A 19,448-nucleotide genomic window follows, 5' to 3' on the forward strand; every position below is an offset into this window, starting at 1 on the left:
ATGTCATGACTTTTCAGATAAGACACAAAAAACACTTGTTCATATTACCCTTTGTTGACTATAAATAGAGGGGATCCCTTTCATTTTTCAACCACAATTTTTTTTAATATTTGGCTATTCTTCTTGCATTTTAATTTTTTTTGTCTGATTTATTGTCATTGAGTGAGTTCGAAGTTTAGCTGAGTATAAGATACCACTATTCTGATGAAGTTAGTCGTTCTATCCAAAGAGGGTATATTTCTTAACCTCGAGTACTTGAGGAAAATAATTCTGATGATATAATCATTATTTTTTCGCTTAGTATATACATTAGTATGTAATGTTCCAATATATGAAGTTAACATGATGTAGTCTAAGTTGATTTGCTTTTGTTTATAATTTCTCTTGAGATGTAGATATATGCTTCTGAATATCTTATTCCAAATTTATTAAACTTCTCAAGCGTTGATGCTCAAGACAAAAGAATGACTTTATTCATAAATGTTTCTTATGTGATTTAGATTGTCAAGAAGTTTGCATCAAAATAGTTATTACTATATAAACATTGTCCTTTAGTTTTACTAATTTACTATTTCTTAATATTTTAGTATTTTCGACAAAGAAAAGTTCATAACTTGTAATAACACAAGTTGAAGTTTGTATTAGTTTAATTTTTATTATATATTTAATAACTAATTTTTCTAAGATAATATTTTCATTAATGCAAATCTATCTATCTAATATATTTGGTTAGGTATTNATTTATGAACAAAATTTGAAAATTTTAAAGATAAACAGTCCAACAAGCAACATAAAATATTAGGTTATCTATTCTAAATTTCCAATACATAATATTATACTTAGGTAAATTCATATTATTTACTCTCCCTCCGTCGAAAGAAGGCCCAAAAAAGTCCCTCATCTTTGAGTTAAGACTCAAAGTCATCCTTGAGTTTTCACATGGAGCACTAATAGTCCCCCGTGTTTGGAATATTGGTGCACTTTCGGTCCTCCCCTAAACTTTTGCCTATTTTTTAACATTGATTTTGTTCATAATTTAATGTAAGGAATGTCCCATCGTCTTTTTATATATTTAGTAGAAATAATAACTCTATGTGAGAGAAGGTGAGAAGAAGAATACCTTGTCCTGTTCAGTATAAAAATTACTACAGCTAAACTAAGAAAATTTTAACATATGACATTGCAAGAAAAGAAAAATATGTACTATTGCACATGAAATCATCGTGATGAACCTCTCGACTTAACTTGCAATACGATTTCTACTAAATCTCTCACATGAAGTTATTATTTCTACTAAATATATAAAATGACGATTAAACATTCCATGAATAAATTATGAATAAAATCAATGTTAAAAAATAGGTAAAATTTTGGAGGAGGACCAAAAGTGCACCAAAAGTGCACCAATATTGCAAACATGAGGGACTATTAGTGCTTCATCTGAAAACTCAAGGATGACTTTGAGTCTTAACCCAAAGATGAGGGACTATTTTGGGCCTTCTCTCCCCTCTGTACTTAATTACTTGTCAACTTTTCATTTTTTAGTTGTCCCTAATTACTTGTCCATTATGACAAATCAAGAAAAGACAATTTTTTTTTTACCTATTATACCCTCAATGAATTACTTTTGAAAAATGTAGAACTACCCCGGTATGCATAACTAATTCATATATTATCTATATTACATTAAAAACATGAACTCCTAACTTGAATGTTATATTACTATAATATCCTTAACTTAGGTTGTGACTTTTCTGATGAGTTGTGACTTTTTTCAAAGGGTTGTGATTTTTCAATGAGTTGTGACTTTTTCAAAGAGTTGTGATTTTTTCAATAAGTTGTGACTTTTTCAAAGGGTTGTGACTTCTCTAAAACGTCATGACTTTTCAGATAAGACACAAAAAACACTTGTTCATATTACCCTTTGTTGACTATAAATAGAGGGGATCCCTCTCATTTTTCAATCACAATTTTTTTTAATATTCGGCTATTCTTCTTGCATTTTAATTTTTTTTGTCTGATTTATTGTCGTTGAGTGAGTTCGAAGTTTAGCTGAGTATAAGATACCACTATTTTGATGAAGTTAGTCGTTCTATCCTAAGAGGGTATATTTCTTAACCTCGAGTACTTGAGGAAAATAATTCTGATGATATAATCAATATTTTTTTCGCTTAGTATATACATTAGTATGTAATGTTCCAATATATGAAGTTAACATGATGTAGTCTAAATTGATTTACTTTTGATTATAATTTCTCTTGCGATGTAGATATATGCTTCTGAATATCTTATTCCAAATTTATTAAACTTCTCAAGAGTTGATGTTCAAGACAAAAGAATGACTTTATTCATAAATGTTTCTTATGTAATTTAGATTGTCAAGAAGTTTGCATCAAAATAGTTATTACTATATAAACATTGTCCTTTAGTTTTACTAATTTACTATTTCTTAATATTTTAGTATTTTCGACAAAGAAAAGTTCATAACTTGTAATAACGCGAGTTGAAGTTTGTATTAGTTTAATTTTTATTATATATTTAATAGCTAATTTTTCTGAGATAATATTTTCATTAATGCAAATCTATCTATCTAATATATTTGGTGGTATTTATATATGTCACGAATGTATTATCAAGTTAACAAGATCTTCTAACTTCAAATATATTATTTTAAAATGTTCCGAGTTCTTTTTTTTAAAAAAAAAACTCACAACAAATGTGAAAATATATGAATCATTTAAAATTTATCATTAAAAAAATAAATTTTATATTCATTAATATGAAATAAACATTTTCATTTTGTCTCTACACTAAATTAAAATCTAATAACTACAAAATAAATAAATAGTAACATTAATTAAAAGACCTATTTATTTATGTAAGTATACAATCTATTAGAAATTCATGTATTGCACATTAATTCTTTAGTTATAACATTATAAATTCTCTTATTACTAATTATTGTAAACATTATTCACACTCTTTTACATTATTTAGTTATAATATTATGAATTCTCATAATTATTATATTAATTATTTCTATCTTTCATCTTTCCTTAATAACTTTTGACCAATAATTTTTCATATTATTATACTGCCCATATATATGTGATAACACGATGTTGTTATTTTCCTTGAAAGAATCATTCTTGGTTGAATAAATTTAAAATTGTTTATAAGTATATGAACTATATCTTTGTTGGGTGTAAGATAAACATGTTATTATATATATGATTTCACGGATAGAATATATTCTTTAATTTTTACTTTTAGTTTTTTGGGTAAAAAAAAGAGGGAAACTTTTCTCAGTTAACTATGGACAGTCAAATAACCATCTTTGATTTATGTACACAATCAATTGAGAAGTCAAATGTGAGAGCCCAAACAAGAACGTCATTTATTGTGTTATAACTTATAAAATAAAAATTAATATACAAANCTCAATTATTTACTTTGAAAAATGTAAAAGTTCTTGAAAATCTTAAGTTTTTAATTCATCTAATTCATAATTAATAGGGGTAAAATGGTAAACTCACTATATCATTGTATTCTTAATAGGTGTGTCAATTTAAAAGTGGACAAATAATTAGGGACAGAGAAAATACTAGATTACATATATATATATCATACCAAACACACCCCTTATACATATTTAATCAATTTCTTAATATGTGTTTTGAAGATATAATGAAGTAAAAATATGCTACCTCTATAGGTGCATAGAGAAGGAAAAGTAATAAGCACACCGAGTGTGAACTCATAAATGGAATTTGGGATAGATGGGTGTACACAACCCTTACCCCTACATTAAGGAAGATAGAGGTGTTGTTTCTAATAAGATCCCCGACTCGAAAAAACTCATTAAATGAAATTTCTTTGAAAATGTGAGGAAACATCACTTGAAGATAGAATGTATTTCACTACCATTTTTTATATTATACAACTTGCTAGTTTCTACTATCGTCAAATTAAATACATAATTATTTCTATATATAAATTGTCTACAATCTAAGAGCCAATGTGGGCGTTTGGTCTAGTGGTATGATTCTCGCTTTGGGTGCGAGAGGTCCCGAGTTCGATTCTCGGAACGCCCCAATATTGCTTTTGTTGTCATTTCCCATTAATTTTTACGGAACGCAATCAAATTTTTTTTTATCGGAATTTCTTTATATATTTTAAGTATAACTTATTGTGATTTATGATACTTTTAATAATAGTTTTTACATATATAAATTTTATTTTTCACAAAAAACTTAAAGCTTGTTACCTTAACAAGTCTTGTGAAATAACTTCGATTAAAAAAAAAAAGATGTTAAGAGACCTATCAAGAAGAAAATGCCGCAATGGAATAAGCGAGATTAGATCTTCCCTCAAACCAATAAAAAAAAAAAGGTTACCTTTTTGTATTACTCCTTTTTTTCAACTATAGGACAAAAAGAGGAAGACAACTGAAAAAAGTTTAAATTTCAAAATTAATTAATACGCTCCATATTATTTTTTTCATGCCTTAATTTTAAATCAAATTTATTACATGTATTTTACTATATAAGAAGAGTGAATAAAATTCACTTTTCTTTCGACACGTGGCACCTAATAAAAGGAGCCATATATATATATATATAATATAATGTATAATATAAGTAGTAGATAGGTGTGAAAGTGAGGATATTTTGGGTATTTAAAAATGCCCTCACATTCACACTTATCTACTAAAAAAAATATTATTATTACTATATAAGAAGAGTGAATAAAATTCACTCTTCTTTCGACACGTGGCACCTAATAAAAGGAGCCATATATATATATATATATATATAATATAATGTATAATATAAGTAGTAGATAAGTGTGAAAGTGAGGGTATTTTGGGTATTTAAAAATGCCCTCGCATTCACACTTATCTACTAAAAAAAATAAATATTTATATATATATATATACTATATAAGAAGAGTGAATAAAATTCACTCTTTTTTCGACACGTGGCACCTAATAAAAGGAGCCATATATAATATAATGTATAATATAAGTAGTAGATAAGTGTGAAAGTCAGGGTATTTAAAAATGCCCTCACATTCACACTTATCTACTAAAAAATATATATATAAGTAGTAGATTTAAATATATTTAAAAATAATATAAGTAATACTATACTTAGTATGCTTAAAAATAGTAAAAACTACATAAAAAGTACTACATATCATATTACAATAATTAACAATTATTTGACACTTTCAATTCTATCAATGCCATATAAAATAGGATAAAAAAGGTAACATTTATATTCAAAAATAATATAAGTAATACTATACATTACAATAATTAATAGCTTAAATATTTAAAAGTTATATAACATATTTAATTGACTCTTTAAATTCTATTGGTACCACATAAAATGAATCATATGATAAACATATATTGTTTGAAATTGACGAAAAAGAAACTATAAATTACAANGAAGACAACTGAAAAAAGTTTAAATTTCAAAATTAATTAATTTGCTCCATATTATTTTTTTCATGCCTTAATTTTTAATCAAATTTATTACATGTATACATATATAGTAAAATAAATAAATATTATGTACTATTTCCCTCCAAAAAGTTGCCGCTTTACTTTTTGCCTTCTCCATTTCTCCTCGAAAAAAACCCATATTTCGCCATTAACAAAAACTCACAGTTCTACAGTCTAGACTGTATCGGCGATTCCATAATCCTCAAGTGGAATCCATATCAATGATTCCAACTGGTTTTCTGTAATCGCATTTTATTCAGGTGATTAATTCTCGCTTCTATTTAACTATATATATCGCGAAACTGTCAATTACTGCCCTTTAATTTCTTCAATGGATTGTGTTTTTTATTAGGCATGATTTTGTTGTTGTTGATGATGATGATGATCGTGAACAGAGACGGAGAATTAGGATTTAGAATTTATGAGTTCTAAAATTCTAGGATAGTGATAACTGATATTGGGTATTAGTAAGTGAGTAAGTTCTAAGTTTAATTTTGTACATATTTAGTAACTAGTTTTGTATTTAGTTATTAGAATATATTTTTTATTTTGTACATAAAAAAATAATGAAGGACAAAATGGTAATCCAACTTTGAGGTTAGGAGCTTCCCACTTATAATACCCATGTCAAAGTACGGACGTATTTGATCCTACTCTTGTTCTTACTTTATTTTTATCAGATTATATTATAAATTTTAATAAAAAAGTTACTTAAAATTAAACCAAAAAAGTTATTTATTTAACTAATTTTACCTAAGAAACAATCATATCTCAATTCCTCATTCTAATCAACATCCGTAAATGGAAGAAATGAAAAAAAGAGTTTACTTTCAGTTCTTTGACATATATAATTAACTTAGAAATTTCAATTTTAACAATATAAATTGTATCAAAATTTAAATTTTAACATCTAAATCTGCCAAGTATTTTGCTTACAACTAAGACATATGTTCCTTACTAACAAATGGTACAAACATAAAATAAAAATTTACAATAATTATGCCAAAAAACCAAAAGTTATAATGATAATACAAAAGTATGTATACTGTATTTATTTACTTCTACGTATGAAATTATTGGTGCACAAGGTGTAACATTATCTTTCTTTAGAATAGTAATTAAGATTATTTATATCTTATCAAGCAAAAATAGAAAAGAAAATTATTCTTTATGTAATAAAGAATATCAATGCAACTGAAACGCAAATTAAATCAATTCCATACGTGAAGGAGACATACTTTATCAATAACAAATGTAAAAAAAACAAACAACTCAGAAAAGAATCTTTATTGAAAGCCTGATATTCAATGGAAGAAGAAGAAATATTTATGAAAAATTACAAGAATCAATAAAGCAAACAAAATTTAATTTATTACAAATGAAACAATACCTGATACAACCCAATAGAAAAAAAAAATCACCAGCTTTACAATTAAAATTTACTAAAAAGTGATATGATTTTAGAAGCTATAAGTATATGTAGTGATATATTGGATTGGGAGGCCAAAAGTTTGGAAGTTAGAAGAGCAAAAGCCTGAGAGTTGAAGAAAAATAATGAAGAGCCAATATTTATTGTGATCTCTTAAAGAAAATGCCTTAAAGGTGTTTTTACTTTTAATTGAAATTTTTTAATGCAAATAAACGGAAGTAGCTAGAGAAAATGTAAGATTTTTTAATATATATATAGAAGGATTGATTAAGAAAAAATGTCAAAAATTTAAGAAAAAAGAGAAATGTCATTTAATTATCATTATTGATTTGATTTTAAAAGTTAGTAAAAGATATTTTTTAATGAAAAAAATTAGTGTAGGGGTATTTTCGTAATTCAACTTTTGACTTGGAGGCTTCCCACTTATAATATAATATGATTATATAATATGATTACAGGTTTTGAACTAAAACTATTAGGTTACGCTGAACCTGTACGTTAGGCTTCTAGCTCTGCCTCTAAATTCATGATGAAGATAAATGTCTCCTATTGAAATAGTTAAGAGTTTTAAGATGATCGAATGTGTATATGTTTGTGTGTTTGGTATTTCTGTTGTTGATTTTGTAGGAGAGGTTAATAAAATTAGATTTTGGTTGAGGTTGATCGAAACATATTGCTCCTTGAATGTACATTTTTGTTTGTGTGTTTGCTATTTTTGTTGTTGATTTTGTAGGAAAAATTAACAAAATTAGACTTTGGCTGAGGTTGATCAAACACATTACTCCTTGAATGAACATTGTATTGTTTTGGGCATACAATGATTATTTAGTAATAAGTGGATTCGAGATTATTAATTGATTGTGACACATTTGCTTCTGATTATCCTGATGTTGTTGTTGACGACGATCGTGAATTCATGATGAAGATAAATGTCTCCTAGTAAAACAGTTGAAATTTCAATATGATTGTATATGTTTGTGTATTTGCTATTTCTGTGGTTGATTTTATAGGAAAATTATCAAAATTAGATTTTGGTTGAGGTTGATCAAAACACATTGCTACTTGAATGAACATTTTTCTTTGTGTATGTGTTATTTTTGTTGTTGATTTTGCAGGAAGAATTAGCAAAATTAGATTTTGGTTGAGGTTGATTGAAACACATTGTTCATTGAATGTACATTTTTGTTTGTCTGTTTTCTATTTTTGTTGTTGATTTTGCAGGATGAGATAATAAAATTAGATTGAGGTTGAGGTTGATCAAACACATTGCTGCTTGAATACTTCTAATTTTTTTCGGGGGCATACCATGATTATTCAATAATATGGGGATTCAAGATTATTCATTGCTTGTGATGGATTTGTCTTCTGATTATCCTGGTGTTGTTGCTGCTGATGATCATGTTGGAAATAAAGTCTCCTAGTAAAATAGTTGAAATTTCAACTTGATAGTATGTGTATATGTTTGTGTATTTACTAATTCTGCTGTTGATTTTGCAGGAAAAGTTAACAAAGTTAGATTTTAGTTGAGGTTGGTCAAAGACATTGCTCCTTGAATGATAGGCTACGGATTTCAAATGGATTGGCCATGAGCTGTTAAGGTATTCATTCTCTCTAGATTATTAATTTAACTGCAAATTACGAAGTCTGTGAATAAGGTTAAGGTGAGGAATTATGGATATATTCCTCAAATCTCTGTCTTTGCTTGTTCTCACAGCCCACTCACTCCCTATAAAAAAACAAGTAGATTCAGCTAGTGTATGCTAATTAAAGAAGCAACGACAAACTCAATCTCAATTTTTTGATTGTTGCAGTTGGTTATATGAGTTCTATACATTTAACATACAATCTGCTTGATTTAGGTCATTTCATCAAAGAAAACTGTACATGGTTTTGTGATGAGAGAGCAAAATGGAATGCAATGATTAGTGAGTATATAGCCTACTCCAACTTGCTTGGTGTTGATGGGTAGTTGTTGTTGTTTTTGTATTTTGTTATCAGAGAGCAAGCTAAAAACGAACAGAATCAGAGTAGAATAGAAGCTGAGAATGCATATACACTTCCCTTTTATGATACTTTCAACATTGAGAGTCCTTTAATTGGAATGGACAACCTTGATTTTCCTACAATGAGCTTGGATGTCCCTGATTGTGCTGAAAATGAGGTCTCTCATATCGCAAATGAATGTGAGGAAGAGGTTGTCCTTGACAGTGATGATGAAAGAATGCATGGTACTGAAGTGGCAAGTGTCTCAAAGTTGAGATCTTCTGATGATACAAGGTATAAACAGCAGCTGGATAAGTGGAAACCCTCACCGGTTTCTAAACAAACCTATGTGGGTAAGCATTTGTTTTACAAGCATGACCTTTCACTCAATATCATTCTTATAATCATCAAACTGATGATATATGATTTTATGCTCATTTACCCATTTGTAATTGTACTGAAGCTCTGAATCTAAAAACTTTCTAGCTCAAAGTACTCCTGAATGCACTAGCTAAATACTCTAGAAGCTGTAACATTTTGAAGGAGGATAACTTGTTGTATAGATTTATGTGCATCAATGCCATTGGAAATGTTGTTTTTGGGCTGTGTAAATTGCGAATGGACTCATATTTTATTGTTGAATAGCACACTCTCTGATTTATCATTCCTCACCTATGACTGAATACCATCTTGTTCTCACAATTATGGAAGATAACCATTTGTGTTTTTAGATCAAAAGCAAGAAGTGTATAGAAACTAGGAAGCCTTTATGACAGAAGCTAATAAACTAATGCCTTGTCAGTGATATACGGCATAGTTCAATTTTCAGCTTGACTTGAGTAAAAATATCTGAAGCGTAGGCGTTGAAGTTGATCAATAGCTATCAACATAATTATGACTTAACTATTTCTACATCTATTGGGAAAGCCCTCTTAATCCAAATCTTTATAGCTTCCTTGATCTTCATAGCATCTTTCAATGCGCATTTCATGAATTCTTTTCCATTGTGTATCTCCTATTTTTTTGCACCTTGAATCTTGTCTATATTTTTATTAGGATGTCTACGGAGGTCAAAGAATCTATTTAAGTTTTTGGATTCAGCCAGAAGCACCACAGATTTTGAGAAAACTGATCAACAGAAACAGTCTTCTGAGATTAATGGCAGACTATCTCTACAAATAGATAAGAGCAGTGTTAATACAAAACCAAGAGTTGAAGAGGATTGGTGTCAGGCTGCTGAATTAACCAAGGATGAAATCTACAAGGGAAATGTGGAAACGGAAGGCTCAACTGTTTATGGTGTGAATGGAGATAAAGATTTTCCACTTCATTCTGGTAAAATAGAACTCCCCAAGTTAAACAAAACTGAATCTCAAGTATCTGGAGAGCTGTCAGAAGCTAATGCTCTGGACTTCGTTGACCACTACCTATCAGTTTACAATGAAGATGCACTCAATGAAGTCAAAGCTAGAGGAGTGAATAAGATTGTATCACCTCCATTTTTCAGCCGTGTGGGACCTCAAAAATTGGCATGCAGAATGAATGTTCAAAATGCAGTAAAAAACTCCGGAGTTTTTGACTGGCCTGAGAGGCAAAGTGATAGTGCAAATGGTTCTTTTTCAATACACCGAAAGATATTGACCTATCACAGAAAGAATTACGGACTGAAGAAACAAAAAGTATCTTGTATCCAATCCAGTAAGGAGCCAATGGAAAGTATGACAGATTTAAATAAGGCGGAACCAAAGTTTCTCCCGGAAGCTCACATGAATGTTGGGTCCAATTTCCTGAGGAAGTCGGATGAGCAATTTGATATGGGTACATTTGAGCAACACGTTGATTATGACGGAAATCAATCAAATGGATTAGAGACATATGATGTTGGCCTTGATACTCAACTGGCTGCTGAAGCTATGGAAACTCTACTACACGCCCCTCCTTTGAAAAGTGATGTGCTTTGGGCCCCTCCTGTTACAAAAACCAGCCTAGTTAAAGAAGGGAAATATCCTGAGATCGCTATCTCAAGAGAGTTTAACATTGATGATAGTTCACCAGAACCTACTTTATGTAGCTCAGCTGAAGTAGAGTTGTCTTCTGTTGTTCATAGAACTAGGCATCAAGTGTCTTTAAATTTGAGGAGCTTGGAGAGGCCAACAACCAATTCCAAGACAGAGTTTAATTTTCCAAAGAAAAGAAGGAAGCAACATGAGCTTGGAGAGTTAAATGATAATTTGTGCAAAGTGGCTGTTGTAAGAGGGAAAGTTTCCAAAGCAAGTACAAACACATCAAGGAAAGCTAGAAAAGTTAGCATGAATAATCAAGGAGAAATTTTCCAAAGTGTAGCAGCCACATTGAGTCAAGTGAAATTGGAAAATTGGGTCTCTAAGGGGAAAAGGACACATAAAGGGGTGCGACGGCTTTCTAATGGATCAAGCAATCTCTATCCTGTACTGATGCCTGCTGATCAGGGAAATGACTTTAAGTTTCCAGATTTGAATCATAAGGCAGAGAGAAGATGCCAACCCGTGGAATTTAAAAGACAGAATCAGTCTTTAGAAAAGACCCAGTCAGGACTCTCGTCAATTCTGATTGCAAATAAACCTTATTCCTCAATTTGTAAATATTCAGTCACCAGTCAGAAGATGATACCCATGGACTTCAAAAGAGTTGAATCTACTGAGTCTGCCAAATTAAATGAAATGACCTCCATATCCACTAATCTTTTGACAAAAGAGATGAAATCTGACGTATTTTCAAATGGAATCTCAGATCCATCATACTGTCTTAATGATCACAAGAAAGGCAAGCAACACATGAGAAGTCTCTCCAGATCACCCCTTTCTCAAGAGCTTTTTAGATTAGGCTATGCAGAGCAATTACCTGATTTTCTGCCTAGAGGTTCACGACGACGAAAAGGTGCAGGTGACATTTGTGTCTTGTTCAGCCAGGGCTTGGATAGCAAATTAATCAAGCAGCAGAAAAAGGTACTGTTCCCCATTATCTGAGATATCTTCGACTTTAAATTGAACAAGTGTTGGACAATGATTTATGGTTTTCCTAATTTCCCTTGAATGCAGATTTTGTCAAGACTTGGATTTATCTCCACGTCAAATTGTTCTGATGCCACACACTTCATCACTGACAGCTTTGTAAGAACTAGGAATATGCTAGAAGCCATTGCCTGTGGAAAACCAATTGTAACACATTTGTGGCTTGAGAGCTGTGGAAGAGCAAGCTGTTTTGTTGATGAGAAAAGTTATATCTTAAGAGATGCCAAAAAGGAAAAGGAACTCGGTTTTAGTATGCCTGCTTCACTTGCTCATGCTAGAAAGCATCCCCTTCTAGAGGTATGTGTGTATAATTGTGTAACCATCTGATCTAAAAGCTTAAGTTGCTTGAGAGAGTACACTTTTAGTTACTTATACAGGAATATTCAGCCTATCTAAAAGCTTAAGTTGCTTGAGAGAGTACACTTTTCATCTGAATTAACAGGGTCGAAGAGTCATTATTACTCCAAATGCAAAACCTAATAGAGATACCCTTCTAACCTTGGTCAAGGCAGTGCGTGGTGAGGTACACAACCATGACATTGATTTGACTTTTTTGATGCTGTTTTAGTCTCTACTCTTGACGTGTGACTGATGTGCATTGCGAAAAAATCAACCAAGTTTGTAAATTGCTGTTTTAAATGTATTATTGAAAATATTAATAACAAATTTATTTCAGTTAAGTATCTTTCTTTTCCTTTTTGATCTTATCAGGTGGTGGACGAATCTAATAGTAAAATCACCAGTGATGATCTATTAATTCTTTCCTGCGAAGAAGATTACAAAGCATGCATTCCATATCTGGAAAGGGGTATGATTTCATTTCTTTCTTTTTGCCCTTCTGGCAATTGCTTTCTTGTGACTAATGGCAATAAGTATCACTATTGTAGGAACTCTTGTTTATAGTTCGGAGCTCTTGCTTAATGGGATTGTTATCCAGAAACTGGAGTACAATAGGTATGTATTTCTAAAAGAAGACGACATTGTTCATCTGTCTTCTCTTTAGTGCCAAAATTACCATAGTATTTGGTGTTCTTCTATTATGGGCAGCAATATTTTGCATAACCAGAGGATTTAGTGAAATCAGATTGAATTGTGACAAAAATTTGGCCCTTCTAATATATCTGCATGAAATGCAAACTTGCTTTCTATGTGCTAAGTGGTTGAAATATCGAAATTCTTCACGTTGAGCAATTGGTCATGCCATGAAAGCTGTTGTAGACATCTACTTTTGAGAAAACTTGCACAAATATGGCACTTTGTGGCTGCTGTTTAAGAATTGTGCAAAAATGGCCTCGGTGCTACAACACAAGCACGCCCTACAATCTGATAAGACCTATGAACAATTTAACAAAATAAGAGACTGAAAATTGTACTAAAGTTATGACGCCCTTATCCTACAATCTGATAAGAAGTGTGATCTTCATTGTTCGGGCATGAAATGATCCTATTTCTGCGAATCACCCTACTTTTGTTTTCTATTGAAAGTGATTCTGAACTTTCTAATTTGCACTAGCAACACCAATGCAAAAAGATTGTTATATCACTAAATTTGGAATCAATAAATTTTAAACTAAGCCACCCACTTAATTTTAGCATGTACCAACCTATAGTTAAAGTGATTGTACATTTGGACGCTGTTGTTCTAGGATCATTTTGAGTCACCAGCTTTTTATTTGGCTTTTTGTACCATCTATATGAGAATGCCTAACTAGCTGACTAACATTAATGTTGTTTCAAGTACAGGCATCAGCTTTTCACAAAGTTTCATGACGAAAACTGTAAAGAATGAAAATCTGTCCAGCTTTTTCACGAAGAAAGCTTTGTGCCCAACTGCTTGTGTATCGATTAAAAAACACTACTAGTCCAAGTAACAGATGATGATATCCTTGTGTTACCAGATACTCGAAGTTTTAGCTGGACAGAGGTATTGTATCATATTGGTATAGTAACTAAGTTTTCATAGTTTATCCAGAAAAGGTTGTCTGTTATCTATTCCCATGTGAATTCACTTGGTTTGCTAATTTTTTAACAAATGTAAATTCTCAATGTTCTTTTCTGTTTTGGATTTGTTTAGAAAACAACTACGGAAATATTTTACAAAGGAAAATGACCCAACTCAAAACATCTCAGAATAAAGAAGATACGCACTAAAATCTCACTAAATTAATATAGGTGGATCATGAAATATTATTATTTTATAGAGGTATTATTTAATTGATAAATTAATATTTATTAATTTAAAGAGTGTTTCGATACTACAAAATTCGTTTGGGATGAAATCTCAGAGATTTTAAATGAACCCACTTGTGAAAAAATCATTCATGAATTTGATGTCATGATTAATAATCTTAGTTATCGCAACGAATTGGATGTTAATAACCCATTGGATGAGTAAAAATGATACATGTTTAGGGGTTCAAAACTTAGAAAAAATTGTGGATAACATTGAAAAAATAATGTTGATGATAAAGTTGAAAATGATATAATCGCAAGGAAACACTTATATTAGAACTCTTCATAATTTTATGGTGCAGTTTGAAAAGACAACACCAAAACCTTTGGATGCAATAAGAAAAGTTAGAAATGAGTTTCAACTATATTTAAATTTTAACAAAAAACAGAACACAATAAAATCATATTTTACTAAATTATCTTAGCTATATTTGTACTTTTAAGGAATTATTAATTTATCATATTAATGAGACCATATATTTATATAGGGGTCTTCTGAAAATATACTATCTTATTATCTTATCAAAATGAGTTTTTTCCAGTGGCCAAGTTGGGACCGAATTCTTAGAGAGGTTATGAGTAGTAATTTAGTAAGGTCCTACTGTACTCTCATCTGTAGAAATGGATAAAAAAACAATTTAAGTTATTTTTACTTTATGGTGTAAATAATTTGTAACACTATCAATGCATTTTAACTTTCTATAGAAGGTTGCTTCATCTTTCTAAAACATTTGTATAGAGAATACATCTATTTATCTTTTAAATAATTAATTAGTGTATCATAGAGCATATACTTTTATAAAAACAAGAAAATTAGCCCCATTAAGCTCTACTTATGTTATTTTTCATGTCTTTTTATAAGGTAGTGTCACTAATAGTAAAAAGAATATGTTGGAATTAAAACTAATTAAATATATAAACGTGTCATTCTTTTAAAATTAATCTTAAAAGAACAAAAACAACAAAAAAACAAGATACATCAATTGAAATGAAAGTAGTATATAATAGTACTATACAATTTATTTATTTTCTTAAAAAAAGACATTTTAAACTACATATTAGTCTAACAAATCCCACAATAACAATCATCCTAATTTTTATTTTTTTAACCAGTATATAAACATTGATTATATCCCAAGTATACACTGATAACAACTACAAACTATTATGGCTGAGTGATCAGTATTAAAATTAGAAATTTTGTCAAGGCCGTTTATAACTTAAGTATATATCTCTAAATAGTTATTTTTAATCTATATATGTAGTATTCGATAAAGGATGTTCAAGTGATTACCGTGGTATTACCCCATGAGTGTATGAATTTTTTTAGCTGGCTGACTAAAAATGTTAAAATCCTTAAAGCCCATGGATGTTCAAAATTCAGAAGCCCAATTGATTATGGGCCCGGCCTGCTCCATCTTTCTCTCTCTTATTCCTCAATAAAGTCGATTGGAACAACAATCAGACTCTCTCGGTTACATACTAGCTCCTCTCCTCCTCCTTCTCCGGCGATCTTCTCCGGCGATCTCTGAATTTAAGCGTGTAAGTTCATGAGTTTTCTCTAACTTACATTTCCAATTTTTATACATAAAACAAAACCTAATTCGCTTTTGGATGGATTGATATTAGTATATTACTAATAATTTGGGATTTAAGTTAAATTCTCTTTGTATTTGCTCCAATTGCATTAGTTAAGTGTATATTCCGGATTTTGATTTCTCATTCAGAATTTGCTTCTCCTGTGATGAAAGTGTCAATTCCGGATTTTGATTTGTATTCAGATTTTGCTTCTCCTGTGATAAAAGAACCTGAATTGAATAGCTTATTGGGCAGAGTTATCTGTGGCATGTGGGAGGTGTTTGGTATCTGTGAATTAGTTTGAGGTGCGGGAAAGTTCGCACCAACACCACTGCTATTAAAAAAAATTGAATTGAGTAGCTTGGTATACTGGGTTACCTGATAGGCTGATACCTATTGCTGGTGTGGTGTGAGGTAGAAGGTATGGGAAATATGGCCCGTACACCACAATTATTAAAGAAAAATCTGAATTGAGCTATGTTGCTCCGTCTCTTCAAAAATGTTAAGTTGGATCCTCCAAAAATAGTGATCTGACATGGTGTGGCAACATTTTTGAAGAGTCAGAGCAACTTAGGAATTGAGTAGCTTGGTGGATAGAGTTACATGATACATGTTGATGGTGGGAGGTGACAGGTATCCCGTGGAATTAGTTTGAGGTGCGTGATAGCTGGCCACTCCACGGTTATTAAAAAAAAGGAGTCTGAATTGAAGGGAATGGATACATATGATTCATACATCAGATTTTAATCAGTTCAGGATTGAACTGTCGTTAATTGATGATTTGCTTTCCCTGTGGTGATGACCTTAAACTCCTCAGGACCCTCCTTTGTGCCTTTTGAATTCTGCCAAAGGCATTTGGATTTCTTATTCCTATTCGTAGTTTCCGCTAGATTGGGAGAAATTGATTATTTTTCTGATTTTGACAGGAGGAAATTCCATGGCTCCAAAAAAGAACAAGAAACTGAGCAATACTATGGCTCCAAAAAAGAAAAAGAAACAGAGCAATAACGCTGCTGAATCTAGTTCTAAAAGTACAGTTGCTGAAAAAAAAACTCCCCAAGCACTGAAGGGTAAACGTAAACTTGTAAAAAGGTTCTCTCACATAAACTCTGCACAAACCAAAGAAGCTGAGATTAGTTCACAAATGCAAGCCAGAAACAAACACAAGAAGGCAAAAAATGGCAACAAAGGAAATCATGTTGGTGAAAAAGATGCTAGTAAGTCTGAAAATATTAATAAAGGAAACAATGAACTGGATATGAGTGAAAGATGTGGAGAGATGAGTAAGTATGAAAAAACTCAAAAGAGCCTTGATCTAAATGAAGGACGGGGAGAGGTAAATAAGGATGCAAAAACTTTGAATAGTCTTGGTGGAGTAATTTTCATGTGCAATGCCAGAACGAAAGAAGATTGTTTCAGATATCGTGTGATGGGTGTTTCGGCAAGCAAACAACACTTTGTAATGGGAATCAAACCTGGTCTTAAGCTTTTCCTCTTTGATTTCGATCTTAAGCTAATGTATGGTATCTATGAGGCATCTTCTGCTGGTGGAATGAGACTTCAACCAGCGGCATTCGGTGGGGCGTTCCCTGCTCAGGTCAAATATGCTGTCCTTATTTTATGAATTTCATCTTCTTCCTGTTTGTGAGGTGTTTATATTGATGGTTGGTCATCCAACAGGTACCTTTTATGATTCACAAGGACTGTATTCCACTACCAGAGAATGTGTTCAAGAAAGCAATTAAAGACAATTATGATGAAAAGACACGCAAGTTTAAGACTGAGCTGACAGCTATGCAGGTACCAAATGACCTCCCTAATTAGTAAGTTATTCACTGTTTTCCGAAAATCTGAATTCAATATCTTTGAGCAGGTGGAGAAGTTAACAGAGCTGTTTAGACCTGCACCATGTATGGATCCAACTCTCAAACCAGTACTACAGGATGCTGTGGCTCAGCCAGTTATTCAGCGCTCAGCAGCACCACCTTTATCTGGTTATGAACCTGTCAGGGAGCATGCATATGGAGCTCAATACGGCAGTAGTAAAGCAGGTCAGAATTTCTCACCACATGATCATGGAAGGCAGCAGTTTGTGGACCATCATGTCATGCCTAGAGAGGTTGCCCGTAATCCGCATTTTCTTACTGAGAAAGAATACAGAAGCTATGGTCTTCAACAGGCAAAACATCTGCAGCCCTGTACTTCTGCAGTACATGTGACCCACAAATTGGATCATTATGGATCAGAACAAGGAATACAGCAGCTACTGAGGGCCCCTGCTGGTGTGAGAAGTGATGCAGCCTTTGCACGGAATGAACATGTTTACTCTGATGCTCGTTTTCCAAATGAAAGGGAATACCGTAGTTACGGCTTCAATTGTCTCCATGGGAGACCTGGTACTGTTACTCCTGCTGCAGAAAGTAGTAATACAATGTCTGCAGCTGCCAATCATAGTTTACTAAAAAATGTAAATCCTTACGACGAGGATACCACCTCACTTGTGAACCGGTATCTTTCTCTTCCACGGACAATGATAACACCTGGAGAGTTGCCTTTGACAGGCAGAGAGTCATTTGCTAGTGCTTCCAACTATGTGAGTGACACCAGAGGCCATCCAGGAAGATTGCCTGCTGAAAATGTAAGATTTTATGCACCAATTACTCCTTATGCACTATCAGGTTATGGCCACATATATCAGCATCCTAGAGATGAGCCTGGAAGATCATCGTCAGTCTTACCTCAGTATCCTTTTGCTGGCCCACCTGCATCACGTCGCTGAAACTACGCCGCAAAGTATATCCATTCCTGTATGATGTCCATTGTGGCTCCAATGGATTCCAGAATCCAAAAAATTACTCTATTTTATTTCACATTTCCTTCCTGTACATGTTGGAAAATAATCCTGATGGTTTTGCCGGATGCTTCGGCCTCAGTTCTTCAGACAGCTTGATGTTTTTTCATACCTATAGTAAGGTCCTGCTGAAATCTGCAACTATGATGGGCAGTGTTGTGTGCCGATGCTACAGCTGCTTAGTTTGTGAAAGGTCTACCCAGGAAAGTCGAATCCTAACTAACTATGAATCACATTAGCAAGACGGATCTCGGCCTAACTCCAGTAAGCTCTCGTTCGTCTGAGACCATCAGATGGCATCCCATGTGATAGAGATGCATCTCACGCCCATCGTGGAAGAGGTGCATCTCCATCTAAATGACAATGATGTGCCAATATATCGATCTTTGGTTCAAGTTTTTCTGTTTTATTTTTTTATTTATCGGTTTCCTATGTACAATATTTTCTGTTTCTACTAGATTATCTGATGTTTCCGCAAGATAAAGTTGATGCATCCCCAAAGGCAATGTTTGCCTGAACACAGAACTGTGATAGTGTAACTTTTATAGGAAAGATTGATGCCTCCGTTGTTGAACTGCTCAAGGAGTAGACTAAAAAAAAGTTCATGTTGGTGCTATTCCATTGTAGGCTTTTTTCGTTTATTGCAACTTATTTGTGATTAGTACAATAGGGTGCTGACTTTTACGATTTTTTTCAACAAAGAAACTACTAGTAATGCTACGCCGAGGCAAGAAGTGTATTACACTCGTTATGTCATGTTAGCGGAAAGTGTGTTAAATACTATGACTAGCGATTTACTTGGGAGAATTACAA

The 19,448-nt window shown here is 32.1% G+C and overlaps 2 protein-coding genes and 1 non-coding gene across 4 annotated transcripts; all 3 read left to right on the forward strand.

The window, feature by feature from the left end:
• The first annotated feature begins 4,022 nt into the window (after positions 1-4,022).
• TRNAP-UGG (transfer RNA proline (anticodon UGG)) lies at positions 4,023-4,094 on the forward strand. The gene has a single exon. It is a non-coding gene; the product is annotated as a tRNA-Pro (tRNA).
• A 4,518-nt stretch (positions 4,095-8,612) lies between these two features.
• On the forward strand, positions 8,613-13,994 carry LOC125874003 (uncharacterized). Its single transcript, XM_049554807.1, has 9 exons — positions 8,613-8,696; positions 8,801-8,856; positions 8,940-9,277; positions 9,981-11,908; positions 12,002-12,271; positions 12,417-12,497; positions 12,686-12,782; positions 12,862-12,928; positions 13,718-13,994. The coding sequence occupies exons 1-9, from the start codon at positions 8,613-8,615 to the stop codon at positions 13,761-13,763; spliced, it is 2,967 nt and encodes a 988-aa protein (XP_049410764.1). The 3' UTR covers positions 13,764-13,994.
• Positions 13,995-15,611: 1,617 nt separating this feature from the next.
• LOC125873188 (uncharacterized) lies at positions 15,612-19,249 on the forward strand. 2 transcript variants are annotated; one of them, XM_049554079.1, is made up of 5 exons: positions 15,647-15,748; positions 16,711-16,721; positions 16,758-17,381; positions 17,465-17,584; positions 17,658-19,249. In XM_049554079.1, the coding sequence occupies exons 3-5, from the start codon at positions 16,758-16,760 to the stop codon at positions 18,561-18,563; spliced, it is 1,650 nt and encodes a 549-aa protein (XP_049410036.1). In that variant the 5' UTR covers positions 15,647-15,748; positions 16,711-16,721; the 3' UTR covers positions 18,564-19,249. The 2 variants fall into 2 exon arrangements, with proteins under 2 accessions (XP_049410035.1, XP_049410036.1); XM_049554078.1 differs by having other exon boundaries at positions 15,612-15,748; positions 16,711-17,381.
• Positions 19,250-19,448: the final 199 nt, after the last annotated feature.

Source organism: Solanum stenotomum, chromosome 8 (assembly GCF_019186545.1).
Source record: "Solanum stenotomum isolate F172 chromosome 8, ASM1918654v1, whole genome shotgun sequence".
NCBI lineage: Eukaryota > Viridiplantae > Streptophyta > Magnoliopsida > Solanales > Solanaceae > Solanum > Solanum stenotomum.